Below are 17,005 nucleotides of genomic sequence, written 5' to 3'. Positions count from 1 at the left end.
ATAAATAAATTAAAAAAAAAAAAAAAAAAAGAAAGAAGATTATTTGAAGGTAAAGCACTCAAAGGATAATATTAGATTGAAATTTAGTTTGGAACAATATCCTCAAAAATTTTATAGCAGCTAGAAAAAAGGGGCACCAAAATATGCTCGTGATTCAAAAATAACATCAAATAGTGTGATTTCAAGTGTTCATTATTATTAAAATTTTCTTTGTTTTATTGGGCTTGGTTTGTTATTGTTGAATAATATTTTATTAATTTCATCTGCTAATAATTTTTATTAGGAGGGTAATATTTTCAATGTTTATATTTCATAGGTTTATGTTTTCACTTAATGCTTTTCATATGTATGCAATTTCTATTTGAAATGTGTAAAATATTTAGCTTCACTGAATTTAACAATTTTATGTATTCTGTAGCCTTTTGGTGGAAAATATTGATAATTAATGCTGATATTTTAGAAATGCAGGGAATAAATACCTGCATTCATGTGTGTTATTTTGCTCTGGCAACTGCAATTACTAACATCTTACTTATCAGCTTCTGCTAACTATGTTCCAGGCCTGGGGATTAATGCTCCACATGGAGATGCTCTTATTGAGTCCATTTTACAGATGAAGAGACTGAAGTTTAAAGGGTAATGTGACTCGCTCAGGACCCCAGACCTGGGCAGAGGCTGAGCCACAACTGAATCTCAGACAGTGTGACTCAACACCTCGCCCTTAACCACAGCCGCACAAGACAAATAAATGGGGGTGTCAAATAACTCGGCCAATACACAATAACTATCATTTTTCTAGCCATCTTTGATTTTGAGTTTTTAATTGCCTACACTAGAGCTCCCGGACTCAAACCCTTATAGAGAGATGAGACAGGTAAGTTGAACTGAGAAAGCAGGTGTCAGGGGCAGGAGGGGGCCTGGGATGGGGGCAATAGGGAGAGGTGGGGATTCTGGCCAACTGGAGGACACTCAAGCTCTGTCCAAAAGGGGCAGCTGTTACTGAGATCCTGTTAATTGTTTATATGGAGAAAGCAGGCCCAAATTCACCCTTATAGAAATCTACATTATCAATGGGTAAAGCCTTTTGCTTTTAAAAATATTTCATGAGCCAAACAAAATATGTCTTGCAGGCCAGAATCAGCCCATGGGCAATCAGCCCTGGTTTGCAGCTTGGCTTGCAGCCTGAGAACTAGACTCAATTTCTTGTCACTGTTTGCCTCTCTCTACCACCACTTTCAACTCCCTTCCTGCTTTTGAGTTGCTGCTCTTTCATCGGTTTAATTTATCAAGCATCTTGAAGAGCACGGCACCAGTTTCTGCGCACACAGATGCAAGACCCTCCTCAGAAGCTCATAGTCCAGGGTTGGGTAGCACTGACATTGTTTCGCTTGGGAGCATGGCTTTGCATTCAACATGTACACAAATCGCTCAGGACTTATTGCTATAACCCAGATTCTGTTTCAGTAGTTCTGGGTGGTGCCTGAGAATCTGCATTTCCAACAAGCTCCCAGGTGATGCTGATGCAGCTGGTCCATGGACCACACCTGTGTACGAAGGACCTAGACTAAAGAACAGCCTTGTGTCTAAGTTCCTAAGCTGAAGGCTCCCCGCTGTACCTGGGCTTGGCTTCCCAGAGGTGACCTGGGTCATTCAACCCCCCACCCACTAATCCCCTGCCACATTCCTCCCCACATCCTAATTTATCTAGAGATTTAGTCTAGCTGAGATCACTCGTAAAGAATTTTATCTACATCTTTGTTCTGAGCTGGCACTGAGCATACCTCCTCCTGCACATCACCCTTTCCCATCCGGTATGCATATCTCTAGCTGAGGAATTTCTGTCTGCGCCCCTCTGTGTCTCAGAGCTGTGGTGCCCAGCACCCGCCTCGGCTCCTGTTGGCAGCCTAAGATGGGACCCTGGATGGGGACTCACCTGGATGGACCCCGATCTCCATCTTGTACTAGTCATGTGACTTTGGACAAGTTACCCCTCTGCGCCTCAGTTTCCAAATCTCTACAACAGGAGTGTAAGGTCCAATCACCTGGGAAGACTGAACCAATACACTGTAGGGTGCCCTTCCCACTTCTCTTTCTAAAAAGAAACTCAACAGATGACTTTAAGAATCTCGTGTTGCTTGTGTCCTGTGGAAAATGTTAACATAGGGAATTTATTCCTATTGCTGTCCCAGGAACATGACCAGTTGCTCTTGAAGGAATCTAGCAGGTTTCCCCTGTGAGTGGTCTTTCATTCCGTCAGTCAGCAAACATGTTCCTGTACCTGATCTGGGTCGGGGCGTGTGAGAGGCAGCCATACAGAAGGTGGGCAGACACGTGCACAGTCGCCATAGCTGCAGGAGTGCCACACACAGGTGTCTGCAAAGTCAGGAAATGTCAAGCTGTTAAACAGGGCATTTGCCAATTTTCAAATAATATTCTCAATGTTTTTTCCTGTGAAACACCCCTAAGAAACAAGGGGCCCAGTGGTCAATCAATCAATAGACCACAGAATGGCCAGAAAGTCACAAAATTCTGAGAAAGTACTGTATTTGTTATACTTTTTAATATAAATAACTTGACCCATTGCCTTAAGTTTAGAGGCATTTTATCTGAAAAGGTATTTGGAGGTTGAAGAAAAACATATTGAGTATATTATTTGAAAAGGTTACTAACTACTCTTTAAAGATACATTGATCCTTTGTTTCTAGGTTTTGCAGACACCTTACTGTAATACTTTCTAAACTGTATAGAATACTTAACACAGACCAATATTGTCCTAAGATATAGGTGAATCATACCACAAAAACACTATGGGGTATGTACTTAAAAAAAAAGTTTTCTTTTGAAATAATTCTAGATTCACAGGAAGTTGCAAAGAATTGTACAGAGAGGCCCCATGCACTCTTCACCCAGCCTCCCCCAATATTAGCATTTTATATAACTACAGCACAACATCAAAACCAGGAAACTGACCTTGTACGATCAATCCACAAAGCTGATTCAGATTCTGCCAGTTATACATGGACTGGGGTGTGTGTGTGTGTGTTTGTGTGTGTGTGTGTGTGTGTGTGTGTGTGTGTGTGTAATGAGGCAGGGGAGGGGTCTATGCAGTTTTATCACATGTGTAGCTACATGAAGCTATCACCACCATTAAGTTACTTAACTATATCATCAGAATAAGGCTCCCTCTGCTCCCCCTTTAGAGTCACATCCAACCCCTTCACCCCCATCCCTAACCCAAGATACAGATATACCCAAGGTATAGGTATACTTTAATTATTCTCATTTTATATATGAGGAAACTGAGGCACAGTGAAATTAGCAATTGACCAAGGTCACGTAGCTAGTAAGTTCTGGGTCTGGTTTTTGAACTCTATCATTAAAAAGACTCATCGTAGGGAGGGGTTTGTGGGGAGCATGTGGGAGCGGAGTCTGGAAGGGCTTCCTAGATCACTGATCTTTGTCTTGAATGGAGAAAGAGCATCACTTACAGTGGGGGAGGGCTGGAACATCGGACGCCGTGGGAGTGGAACTGAGGGCTTGACAAGCCCGGCTCCCTGCAAAACTGAATCCAGGTTGTCACAGCTGCTAGCCTGGGCTTCCGTGACCCTGCAATGACCCAGTCATCTTCATCCCCAAACTTCTTCTCCCTGTCTGTCCTTTTTTAGTTGCCCAGCAGCCTGGCAGTCATTTTGGACTCCACCTCCAGCATCCTGTCCCTCACCGGGTCTGGCCTTTCTGCCTCCCAGCCCTCCCCCATCCTCCCAGCCACTGCTTGGTTCCAACTTGTCAGTACCCAGTGCCTGTTGCTCTATTAAAGCAGCCCGCCCAACTGGTTTCGGGTCTCCCTTGTTATCGCCCACCCCAGTCCGGTCTTCTCATTGTTGCTAAATGCGATCATAACTTTCCCCTGTTTAAGAACCTTCAGTGGCTCCTCATCGCCTATAAGACTGTCCAAATGCCAAGGCTCTTTGGGATCTAACTCACGGCGAATGGCTCAGAGTTAGCCAAGCTCCCTCATGCCCCAGGGTACTGGCACAACTGTGCGTGTCTCCTCCCGTGCTCCTCATCTGGGCCAGACACTGAGCACCGGGCTGAAGCTGCAGGTGTGAATCAGACATGGACCCTGCCCCTGAGGAGACCTAAGTCTGATGAGAGAAACGTAACTGCCCCCAAAAGAGAAGAAGGTCAAAAACCAAGAGGTACTTTCAGTCATGCACGAAAGGTGCACAGAAGCAGGTGCGGCTCTGAATGAGGAGCCCTGAGGTGGGAGAAGGTGGGTCACCTGGCTGGGACGAGGATGACAATGGCAAACCTGGAGTCTGGATCCACGCGCCTCCCCAGGCCAGGGCAGGACACTTCCTGGAGTCCCCGCAGGCCATGCAGGTGGCCCTCACTGTGCTGATCAGAAGGCCGTGGGTCAGGGGGTCAGGCAGAGTGTCACACTTGCCAAGGTGAGGCTGAGCCAGCGCACTGGGGTAAGGGCCGTGTTAACGCACTCAGGAAGCCAGGCTGCCCTGGTGGTGGGCAGCCCTGGGTGGGCCGCTAAAGGCAATTTCTGATTGGCCGCTAAAGGCAATTTCTCATTCAAGAGAGGTGTCTTCAGTTTAATCACCTAACGGACCACAGCCTTGATTTGCAAGGATGCCTCTCAGGGCAACATTCCCTGATGCCCTCTGGGGTGCCGGCAGTTCCATTTAAAGGCCCCTCTGCCTTAGCGGATTACGATGTGGGAGAAGCGGAGACCTCAGCAAATGCAGGAACATCTCTATTAACAGGCCCAAAGGGAGAGGACAGGGCAGCAGTGGCTTCGGGCCCAGGGCAAGGGATGGACGGGAAGAACACAGGGCTGGGCTACGATGGGTGGGGCACGCTCAGCCCCTGGAGAAGCCACATCCCTTCTAGGTGCCAAGTTTATGAATGGGATAAAGACACTGATAAGATGTGGACTGAATTCATTTATGACTGGAGGCTCTGAGGGCTAGTGAATTTGCAAGAAGAGATCAACAGGGGTGTTAGGCTGAGTTCACAGGCTGGAGTCTAGCGCAAGAGAACAGAAAGTCAGGTTCTGCGTTTACGTCCAGAAGCCCACAGTCAGGGCTGAAGGGCCTGCGACCAGGGCAGGTGCACAGGGCCCCTGCTCAGAAGGACCCTGCATTAGGAATTCACTGCTCTCTGGTGGCTGTCTTGAGGTTGTCAACAATTTTGCCTTTAAATTTGTGTTTTGTAAGTGAACTCTGATGGGCCAGGGGAGCGTGCGCAAGGCCTTGGAACCTCAATTCTCCGGTGGTCCTGCCGCTGGCAGCCTCCTGCTTCCAGGGATGCTGAGCCACCCGCTGTCTCCTGGTGCCCCAGGCCAACGGCCCCCCTCCCCCCTCCCCCCAGTGACTGCTGCCACCCCCTTCCCCTAGTCTGGCAGAGGGCTGGGGTCAGGGCCACCAACCCAGCACAGTCTCAGGGTGGAGCACGGTGGTGACAGTCCCGGCCCTGGTTGACAGCACCAGTGCACAGGGTGGGGCATCGGGCTGCGGGAAAGGGAGATGCCTGGCTGGACTTCCTCGCCCAGGACGGGGCACAGCGCCGTGGTCCAGTGGCTGCCGAGAGGGAGACCGCAGCTGGTGGGCGTGTGCGCTGCACCTCCGGGGACCCTGGGTGCCTGTGAGTGGTCTCCTCTCATCCCACGAGTATCTCTTCCACCCAAGGGATTGCGCCATATAAACAGCAAATAGAAAACCCCGCGCCTGGTCTGTCCCTAGGCTCCCACAAAGAATAGCTACACCTGTTCCCGTGTCACAGTGCTTCGTGAGGCCGTCAAGCCCCTTGGTGCCCTCTTCCCACCACAGTGGAGCAGCTCAGCCTCGTTCGCATAAGGCCCTCGTAGCACAGTGCCGGGATCATCACCTCCTTTATTCCAGACTCATGTCTCCATGAACACAGCCTCTGGGCTCCTTGCTCCTGTAGCTGCCCCTCCACTGTACTCAGGACCAAGTACCTAATTTGTGGGGCCCAGTGCAAAATAAAAACGCAGCACTCCGTCTTCAAAAAGCAGGGGAAAAGCACCATCAAAGCCATCAGATATAAAATTTCCCCTTTCTTCCGTGAGCTCCCTTTCAATCTGTCCAAGTGTGGTCCCAGGCCAGCAGCGCAGCATCACCTGGGAGCGCATGAGAAATGCAGGTCCTCTGGCCCCATCCCAGACCCTGGAATCCGTAACTTTGGGGATGAGCCCAGCATTCTAGGTTTTGACAAGTGCTCCAGGGGATTCTGATACACAGGAAAACTTGAGAACAACTGCTGGAGAGTTGGGATTTGTTTGTTTTGAAAGCCATAAACTAAAGAAATTTGAAATCTTATTTGAAGTTTGCTTGTATACGGTAGATTAAAGAGGAGTTGACAGAAAGGGAGAGAGGGAGGGAGAGAGAGGAAGAGGAGAGAAGGAGGGAGGGAGAGAGAGAGGAGAGAGGAAGGAGAGAGGGAGGGAGGAAGGGGAGAGAGAGAACAGGTTGGTGGAGAGCGGAGGAGTGCTCTCTGCACGTCCATGTATCTTAGTTCACTTGATGTTCACAGCCTTCTTGCCAAGTAGGTAGTTTTATTTCTATTGTCAGATGATGAAAATGAGACTCAGAGAGTGCAAGTTATTGGCCCAAGTTCTTGCCATTGGTGAGTGGTGGAACTAAAATGTGAATCTTGGTGTCTGACTTCAAAACCTAGGCTTTTCCCCCAGTTGCTCCTCCTCCTTCCTCCCTCCCCTTCATTTTAGGGGGACCTGTTGAGCACCTATTCTGTGTCAGGCATTGCACCCAGTCGCCTCCTCTTCCGGGCCTGCGCTGTGCAGTACGGCTCCACCACACGCATGTGGCTGCTGAGAACTTGAAACGCAGCTGGTGTAACTGAGCAAGGGGATTGTCAATTTCATTACAAGCGCCGCTCACTTTATATTTCTATTGAACAGGGCGGCTCTAGAACATGATTTTGGCCGAAGGAATGAACTGCAACCTCCTCTTCAAGGGCATCTACTTCCAGAGTCATCAGTGGGAGTTTCCCGTACCTGGTCCTGTGTTTTGTTAAGAAAAGTGAGGTTAAGACAGTAGGGCCAGACCACAAAGCAGGGAAGTTCCAGAAACCACTCCTGTATTTGCTGATTCTCCCACCCTCAGGGGTGGGGAGCGCTTGTGAACTGCTCATCTAATTTCATTTCTAGTCATTACCCATCGTCTGGCGCTCTGCAGGCAAACTCAGCAGGGCCACCCGGGGTCAGGCTGATAGGCTGGCTGGCTGGTACCAGGTGCCGAGATAGGCTGAGATCGGCATCCTGCTCAGGAGGCAGCTAATGAGATGAGCGATGCGCTGGGGATGTCAGGAGCACTGTATCAGTCTACTTCCACAGAGTAATCTGTGTGTGCTGGCTTCGCTTCAAGGTCAGGCCTCACAGATAGCAGGCAGCAGTTCTCCTATCTGCTTCAAGCTGCAGGCAGATAAGGACAGGCAGCTGTAAGCTCAATGCCCGAGAGAGGCTTCAAAGATCCAGTGTAGCCGTAAGAAACTGCTGGAACCCGTTCTCGCAGGGGAAGCTTGGTTATGGAAGGCCATTCTTCTGGCGCCATTCTACTAGGGCAGGTGGACACCTCGGAGGCCCTCTTATCCTGCAGTTGGAGAAACCAAGGAAATCTGATCTGGTTTCCCCAGCAAGTTAGAGACTGAGCTGGGTCTGGGACCCACTTAGACCCCAAAAGCATATGCATGATCAGGGCCCCCTTGCTAAGAACTTGGCGCATGAGCTTGGAACTGCACAGGAGGAATCAGAGCTCCGCTTTAAGTGGCCTGGCTTCTGAGTTGCCTCCCCAACGGTGAGCGCTTTGGCAGGGCAGGGTGGTCTCCTCTGTGGACATTGGCTGGGGCGAGGGTCAGGGCAGAGCATGGCCGGTGGTAACGAGGAGTGGCAGCTTACCTCCTCATCTCCTGCCGGGTCCTTGCAATCCCCCCATCATTACATTAGTGGTTTTCCTAACACACAGTTCTGGTTTTAACCATCCCTCCTGCCTGCTGAAGAAGTGCAGTGGCTAAAGTCCAAGCCTCTTTGTCCAGCATCCAAGGCCCTTCGTGACCTGGCCCCTGCCCACCTTTCCTCCTTGGTCCTCTACACCACGAGTCTCCCCCACAGAATCCTTCTCCAGGCCTCTGTGCCTTTGTGTACTCTATCCCCCCATCATTTGGGGATGACCTTCTCTTGTTTGCTCAGCTGGGTCATTTTCACTTCCCTGTCAAGGTTTAGCTTGGGTGAACTCTTCCCTAACCACCCAGGCGAGCCATCCTCACCCTCTGCTCTGGGCTCTCAGCCCTGGGGACACCCCTATTGGGGCACTCATCACACAGTATTAGGACTGATAACTTACAGGTGATAGCTAAGCGGGAACTGTGTCGCTGTTATTAATAATAATGATAAACAGACAGACTGCAGAGAGGAGGGAAGAATAGAAAAATATTGGCATCTACACTGAGCCAGGCGCTAGGCTCCCCCTGCAACCTCACCAAACCCAAGGCACTTGGCTTTATTATCTCCAAATTAGAAGTGATGAGACAGAGGCACGGGGATATTGAGTGACTTGTCCAAAGCCAAGCAGGCCCTGGGTGGCAGGGTCGGGCTTCTGTCCAGTCCTCCCTGACTTTGGAGAGGAGAGTCTGGAACACTGGTCAGAGCTAGCTGCTGCGCGGTCAAACGTGCCCTGCTGGAAGAGGGCAGAAAACAGGCGCAAACAGGGACATGGCACGTGCACTCGGCCTCCCCACTCTCTCCCCTGGAACCTTCCTTTCTGCGTGCAGATGTCTGCCCCTAGGGAACAGCGGCATCGCTGGCAAGCCTGGGTACACTCCACTGTCTCCCCAACTTCCATGGAGCGCCACTGCTCGCTTTGCTCGTACCAATGCCTGGCTGGAGCTGAAAACCCAAGGCCTCAAAGCCATCCCTGCCCAGGCCTATTGCCTGCAAGATGCCCACCTGTTGTCTGGGGAGTGGGTGGGGATCCCAAGCAACGTGGTAGAAGGAGGCAGCGGGGGGCTCTGTGGGAGAGCAGGGCACCTGCCAGACCTCTGAACTGGGCAGTTTCCCCACCAGGGCCTCCAGCACTTTATCTTGAGGAATGTGGTCTGCGGGGCCCAAAGCAGACAGGCGCTCTGCGATGGGAACTGGGCCCAGATGTCAGAGCCTCCGTGATACCCTCCGTGTCCTCCTCCTGCTCCAGAAGACACCACTTTCCCACTCTGAGATTCCAGGCGGCCATTCGTGTTTCACCCAGGTTATCCTCAGCCCCACACGCTGGGGCCCTCGCACTCCAGGAGGAAATGCTGCCGGGAAAGGCACTCGGACCTGGGACCCCGGTGTGGATTTGCAGAAAGAACCACGGTCAGTGTGGACACTTGGTCCCTAAAGAAACAGCCATGGACTGTGTCTGATGCAGGGCACCTCCTCTCCCTTCCCTGGAAGCACCTGAGTTCCTCTGGGGGGTCCTTGTGCCTACTATGTGAGCCTTTGTGGGCGGGTCTGTCCAGGCACTGGAGTGGACAGGCCTTTCCTCACCACCCCAGTGTCACCAGTGGCGGGCACATGGCTCAAACACAGCCACCTCAGACCCTGAACCATTGACGCAACCGGGACTGAAGAGCCTGTGGGATTCGGCCTTCCCCGCACAGAGCACCTACCACTCTCTGTTCCTGGCTCGGGGGGCCCTGAGCAGCCCCGCCGCCTGCCCCTTCCACACGCATCTCTCCAGCTTCCCATGGGCTGATTCTGTGTGGCCCCATAGCCTCTGGTCATTTCCCCCTTTGTCTGCATTTGCCAGAGCTGGCTTCTGCCACCTGCAATCGGGGACTCTGGAAAGACATGCCCAGCAATGGAGAAGCCGTGATGGACCAGCAGTCACTCGCCAGCACGACTTAGGGCTCCCGTCTGAATGCCTGTAGTCAGTGGACTTGCCTCCCTGTGGTAGCATCATGGTAATACTAGAATAAGGATGTTAGCAAAATGACTTATATGGATCACCTAACTCGACCCACCAAATATGAGCACAAGTTGTGGGTTTAGCAACTTTTTGTCCAGGGCGCCAAAGCAGGCCTCTCCACCCCTAACCCCATCCTTGTAGATTCGGAGGAAGGCCTAAGCTTGCCTGTGCCCAGATGCCTGCAGTGCCAAGCAGTGATGGTCTGGGAGGCCAAGAGGATCAAGTCTGCAAGGGGCAGACAGCTTTCAAAGGGCCGGGAGGGGCGGGGTTTGTCAGGCAACTGCCAGGCTAGAGAAGAGGCCCAAGTGGAAAGGAGACCGAGGGTCCTCGAATCCCAGCCCCTTCTGGGGCCTGGCTCCTTCCGGCCTGACCCAGGAACCAGCCTCAGACTATTGGTGGATGTGGGGCTCTGGGGCTAGAACTGGCTCAAGCCGCAGCCCCACTATTTAGTGACCATCGGAGCCCATCAAGAATCAGAGGTATGGGGGCTTCCCTGGTGGCGCAGTGGTTGAGAATCTGCCTGCCAATGCAGGGGACACGGGTTCGATCCCTGGTCTGGGAAGATCCCACATGCCGCGGAGCAACTGGGCCCGTGAGCCACAATTACTGAGCCTGCGCGTCTGGAGCCTGTGCTCCGCAACAAGAGAGGCCGCGATAGTGAGAGGCCTGCGCACCGCGATGAAGAGTGGCCCCCGCTCGCCGCAACTAGAGAAAGCCCTCGCACAGAAACGAAGAACCAACACAGCCAAAAATAAATAAATAAATAAATAAATAAGCCTCTCTTTAAAAAAAAAAAAAAAAAAGAATCAGAGGTATGGGGCTTCCCTGGTGGCGCAGTGGTTGAGAATCTGCCTGCCAATGCAGGGGACACGGGTTCGAGCCCTAGTCTGGGAGGATCCCACATGCCGTGGAGTAACTGGGACTGTGAGCCACAATTACTGAGCCTGCGCGTCTGGAGCCTGTGCTCCGCAACAAGAGAGGCCGCGATAGTGAGAGGCCTATGCACCGCAATGAAGAGTGGCCCCCGCTTGCCACAACTAGAGAAAGCCCTCGCACAGAAACGAAGACCCAACACAGCCATAAATAAATAAATAAATAAATTTTAAAATGGTCCACATCAAAAAAAAAAAAAAATCTTAAAAAAAATAAAGAATCAGAGGTATGGCCGGGCTGAGATGGTTGCAGGCTGGCTGGAGGACACACGTGGCCTGTCATGGAATTGGCATATCTCTCCACTAGATGGCACTCACAGTATAATTTTCCTCATATTTTAAATTCTATCTTGATGAAAAATTGTGATTTTTTTTATACTGTTGAAGAGCACGAATAGAACTATGACTTAAAATTCATGTAACTGATCTCATGCATTATCATTCTTGGGTTTCTATCACATGTCCAAGAGTTGTCAAGTTTCCCTCCCTCTGAGGTATTGGGTGTGGCAGACATGCACTGCAGCTTGGCTTTCCTGGGCCAGAAAGATGCATCCAATGGAGGCGATTGAGTCCTTCCTTTCAGCACTTCCCAAAGGCTGCCTGGAGCTCCGCACTGCCTACCACCTGACCTGCTTTCCCTGAGTGGTCTCACAGCTCCCCTCCACCCCCGCCCCCGGCTTTCAGGAGCAGCTGCACATTCAAAGGCAAGAGGGCGGCGCTTGGAACCTGCATACATTTGGTGCTTCGACACTGCTGTGCTTGGGAAAAAGGGGTGTGAGGAGCCTTTCCTTCTATAACTGTGTCCTGAGACCTCTCTGGCCCACGTAAGAAAAATGCCAGACCTGTACCAGGTGCCTGTGTTGAAGGGCAGCATAAGTGTGTGGCTTTGGAAGTCAGACTGCCCAGGTACAAGCCCTGACCCTACTGCCATCCAGCTGTGTGTCCTTGGGCAAGTCACCAATCCTTTCTAACCCCCAGTGTCCTTTTTTATAAAATAGGCATGGAAGTACCCCTTACCTTAGAGGGATGTTTTGAGTACTGTGGTAGCAGAATAATGGCCCCACAAAGATGTCCACGTCCTAAGCCTTGGAACCTGTGAATATGTTACCTTATGTGGCAAATCGGTCTTCCCCACAGTCAAAGAAATTCCTGTAAATAGCTCTGACCCAGATAAAGAGCACGCGCACTGGTGATCATTCCCATCCGGTCCCTGGGGGCACACGTCCTGTGCCTTTCGGACTTCATGGTGGTGCGTGCTGACCTCCACCTTTTGGCTCTGGCCTCACCTCGCTCCTCCCCAACTCCCAGGCCCAGGTCCCCGGCCCCTCCCCCAGCCTTCCTTCCATGTGTCCAGCTCCCCCTCCCCTACATGGCAGGGCCCTGCCTACCTCACTCCCCTCCTTCATTTCTTCTCTACCTTCTTGGCAGAAACCTTTACTCCTGTTCCATAATCAACCAAGCCTCTATTTTCCACTCCATACCCTGGGATCCCTCTGTTGCCATCTTCTAATGTGTCCTTTCAGCATCAAGATTCTTGCAGTAGATGAAATACCCAAATGAAACCACGGTACTTGAATTCTGCATATGCGGCAGGCAGTTGGGACGGTCTCCCTGCACTTCAACTGCAGCCTGTACCTCCTGGAGTTCCCAGTATGGACAGAGCAAAGGTGAACACACCCTGCCCCAGGCTTGGATTCGCTCACTCCTGCTCCCAGTGGGCCATAGCTTGCTGGCCTGAACCTGGGCTGATGCGTCCCATGGTGTACAGCCCATAGCCAGGTCACTTCGTCAGAGGGGTTGGGTGGCTCTGCCGCTCTGAGACTGTAAACTTACTGGCTCACAGACCCCACTGAGGCCCTAGCACACTCGGTCCACAGCCACCACTTCCCAGAAGGAAGTCTAAATTCGGAAGGCACATGATAGGGTGTGATGACTAGCTGCCTGTAGCCTCTGCTCTTGGTGCCCTTCCCAGACCCCTGGGCACTCACCGTTCCCATCCACACTGGCAGCCTCTTTCCTCAAGCACCTGCGACTCTGCCTGAAGGCCTTCTCTGAAGGTAGGGAGCTTGGCCAAGCGCAGGGCAGGCCAGAAATGCCACAGTCAGCCTCCCAGGGAGCAGCTCTCAGTTAATGGCCGGTGGGAGTTGGTGGGTAAACCCCCAGCCCCCTCACTCCCTGGGTGAGACACCTCTGAGTCGGTTCATTGGAACTGAGCCCCGGGTACCCACAGTGGCACCAGCTCATCCTGCTGGCTCTCCTCCCTTCCTGCTCCCTTCCGCGTGCTTTTTGGGGATCACCTCAGGATAAACTGCTCAGATCCTTGCCTGAGGCTCTGCATCAAGGGGAGGTCAAGCTTAGTAAAATACCACCTCACCAGCCAGCCCTTCTGTAAACAGACTGACTCATTTGCAAGACACATTTACTTAGTTCAATAAGAATCACATTTTAAAACTGGGAACTTTAAAAACCTGTTTTGTAACTGCTAACATGATGGCGGTTCTTTGAGTTAAATTATTTCCCTTCCTCCCACCACACTGCAATGCTTTGTTCTGGGATTCATGATAGAGTTTATTTTAATGCTCTGAACCTGTGCTAGTGGTTTTCCCTGGACTTATTTGCATGTGACCCAGATATTGTGTTTGGACCTTCACTCTAAGGTGTCCCCATGGATTGGTTACCTCCCTTGTTTTATTTTGAATTTAAAAATCCACACTTCCCTCTCACCAGAAGCTAATTACCTAGATAATTGATTGGATTTTCTAAATTCCCCCCAAATGTGCAATATCCTCTAGATTTGGCCCAAATTTCTGAATTGTGCTTGGAGACAGTGCTGGCGTTCCCACAGAGAGGAGTGTTGCAAAGGTGACCCTTCCCAGGCCAGAGGTGCAGTGACACCGCCAGCGGCGCCACCAGGGCCAGCGCCAGCACAGAGCTGAAGGGTGCTCAGGCCTACCTGGGCTGATCTCAAAGAGGTGCTTTCCCGGGTCCTCAGGGCCAGGAAGAAGTTCAGTCACCTGGGTCCCTTGTAGAGAAATAAAGCCCTAAATAGAGAGACAAACACAAACACGAGAGCATGAGATGGCTGGGAAAGGGCTTCTGTGGTCAGGGCTCTGGGAAGCAGAAGGTGGAGCCGCGGGTCAGAGTCCCAGCCCTCCAGGACCTGGATGTGCAGGCTGGGTGCCGGGAGGAGCGCAGGCCTCCTCTCCATGGCAGGGACCGAGCACAGATGAGGCCTTGCATGGGGTCCCCGCTCCAGTGGGGCGACACTACCTTCTGACACCTTTGGAGGAGCTCTGCCCACAGAGGACTGCCCAGGGTTGTCATTTTCTTGGTTAAGGCACGGTAAGCCCAAGTCAGGAGCAGGGAGGAAGGCTCCATTATCGGGGCGGTGTGGCGGGGGTTGGGGGGAATGTGCCCATCTGCAGGCTTTCTGGGGCAGGAGAGTCAGGGAGAGGAAGGTTTCTTGTACATAACTGTCCAGGCAGTGACGTGGGGGAAAGGATGCACAGATCTGTGTGAGCCCAGTTTTGCCCCCTCCTGGCTGGGTGAGATTTCATCTCTTTACCTGTTACGTGGGAGTCAGCTACCACGAAGAAGGTACCATACCTACAGTCTAACTGCCTGGGTTCAAATCCTGGCTCACCTACTTACTGGCTGTGTGACCTCAGGCAAAGTATTTAACCTCTCTGTGCAACTTCCCAATTTCCTTATCTGTGAAATAGGAATAATAATAGTCCTTTGTGGGGTTGTTGTGAGCATTAAGTGAATTAGTACTTGGGAAGCCCTCAGAGCAGTACCTGGCATAGTGAAAGCTGTTTATTTGCTAAATAAACCCCAGCTATTACTGTGTGTCAGGGCTCCACACTGGGTGGGGGAACAGCATCCCTGCGTCTGCACTTGCCCAGGTGACTGGCGCGGTCACCTGCTGTATCCACATGGTCTCCTCCAGCCCCCACCCCCACGTGTACTCATGCAGCGCTCTTCTTTCCACTCCCATCTTTTCCAGGCAATTCCGGGCTTTCAAGGTGACTGGAGGCTCCACGTGGCTGCTGGAGCCTTGTGCTGCACGGACACATGGAGATGCCTTTTCTCATTTAAGCACCGTAAAGGCAGAACGGCGTCTTTACCTACGGATGCTTGCTTTAGAGAAATTATAGTAATAAACCAGAGAACCAGATGGTAATCGGTGTAACTGAACTAACGGTTTCTTTCTAGGGAACCTAGGGCTAGTGGGAATCAATCAGGGCTGCAACCCCAGGATGGGGAAACGTGTTCATTACGGGATGTGGATGAGATCCATCACCGGCTAACGGGAAGGGTCTCTGGTGTTTGCTGTTTCAGTAACTGTCTCTGAGTACTTCTGAGCACTTTGGTTTTTTTTTCCCTCTATGCCTCAATATCTGTCATCCATAAAATGGGAGTAACAATATTGACACTGACATTACTTTCTACTCCAGCTAAATGGAAAAGCAGTAATAACCCTTGTTTACAGAGCTTGTACTATATTGCTGGCTCTTTGTCTAAACTATTGGATTTAATCTTTCTAGAGGCCCCATAGGGGTGAGTACTACTATTCCTATCGTCTTGGACAAGCAGATGGAGGTCGGAGAGGTGAAGCAACCAGCCTCCTTGCCCCACTGCTGGCAAGGGCAAGCTGGGATGTACACTCCGGGGGTGTCTGATGATGGAGCACTTTCCCTCCTATATTTGTGACAGCAGCTGCCGGCTGACTTTGTGTGCAAGAAGCTGCCCTGGAGAGCCAGGCTGTGCCTTTGGGACCCACTGCTCATCACTCACTCAGAAGAATCCCAGTGTGGCCCCCATTACTGCAAGGGGCCCTCAGAACTGGCTTTTGGTCGCCCAGATCCCTCCTGCTTCCCAAGGGTTAAGAGCACGGCTTTGATCCCAGCATTTTGCTCAGGCACTTGGGGGTGGAGGGCTGGGAGTGGGGAAGAAAAGGGGAGGGGAGAGGAAGGGGCAGGAGAGCAGAGGGAGTCTGCTTTCCCGTTTCCGGTATGTCATTTGTTAAGGCTGTGATGAAAGACACGTAGGAGTCAGTATGAAGCCTCCAGCTGAAACCCTCGGGCTAGGTCTCAACCTTGAGAGGGCATGAGAGTCACCCCAGGGCTTGTTAAAACACAGAGTACCGTGGATGGAGTTAGAGTCTGTCATACAGAGTGAAGTAAGTCAGAAAGAGAAAAACAAATACCGTATGCTAACACATATATATGGAATCTAAGGGAAAAAAAAAAAGGTCATGAAGAACCTAGTGGCAAGACGGGAATAAAGACACAGACCTACTAGAGAATGGACTTGAGGATACGGGGAGGGGGAGGGGTGAGATGTGACAGGGTGAGAGAGTGGCATGGACATATATACACTACCAAATGTAAAATAGATAGCTAGTGGGAAGCAGCCGCATAGCACAGGGAGATCAGCTCGGTGCTTTGTGACCACCTAGAGGGGTGGGATAGGGAGGGTGGGAGGGAGGGAGATGCAAGAGGGAAGAGATATGGGAACATATGTATATGTATAACTGATTCACTTTGTTATAAAGCAGAAACTAACACACCATTGTAAAGCAATTATACTCCAATGAAGATGTTTTAAAAAAAAAAAACAACAACACAGAGTACCAAGTTTGGTGGTCTTGCAGTAAATGTTTAACAACAGGCTCTCCAAAAAAAATAAGGCAAGCTGATTTGTAGTGTTTGCCAACTTCTGTGATATAAATACCCTCCATGGCTGATTTCATGTCGTCATTGAATGTGGCACTGGGAAGAAATGCACCGCAGTGTTCCTGCCACATGGATACCATAGGGGTCAACAGGCTCTAGAACATAGATAGTAGTAAATGAAATCAAACAATTAGGGGGTGATACATTTTGAGGACTGATTATCTTTATTTTTTTTTAATGTATTTTATTGAAGTATAGTTGATTTACAATATTGTGTTAGTTTCAGGTGTTCAGCAAAGTGATTCAGTTATATATATGTGTGTGTGTTTATATACATATTCTTTTTCATATTATTTTCCATTATGGTTTATGACAAGATATTGAATATAGTTCCCTGTGCTAT

The 17,005-nt window shown here is 50.7% G+C and overlaps 1 protein-coding gene across 3 annotated transcripts in view; it reads right to left on the bottom strand.

Moving 5' to 3' along the window:
• ARHGAP22 (Rho GTPase activating protein 22) overlaps positions 1-17,005 on the bottom strand; it is a 163,157-nt gene that overhangs the window by 90,854 nt on the left and 55,298 nt on the right. For all 3 annotated transcript variants that reach the window (XM_036829727.1, XM_036829729.1, XM_036829730.1), the window contains exon 3: positions 13,878-13,965. In XM_036829727.1, the coding sequence (XP_036685622.1) occupies positions 13,878-13,965 (88 nt within the window). The remainder of the gene's footprint in view (positions 1-13,877; positions 13,966-17,005) is intronic.

The sequence above is a fragment of the Balaenoptera musculus genome, chromosome 16 (genome assembly GCF_009873245.2).
Source record: "Balaenoptera musculus isolate JJ_BM4_2016_0621 chromosome 16, mBalMus1.pri.v3, whole genome shotgun sequence".
Lineage (NCBI taxonomy): Eukaryota > Metazoa > Chordata > Mammalia > Artiodactyla > Balaenopteridae > Balaenoptera > Balaenoptera musculus.
Note: the sequence above shows the minus strand (reverse complement) of the source record. Positions and strands in the feature narration are given on the sequence as shown.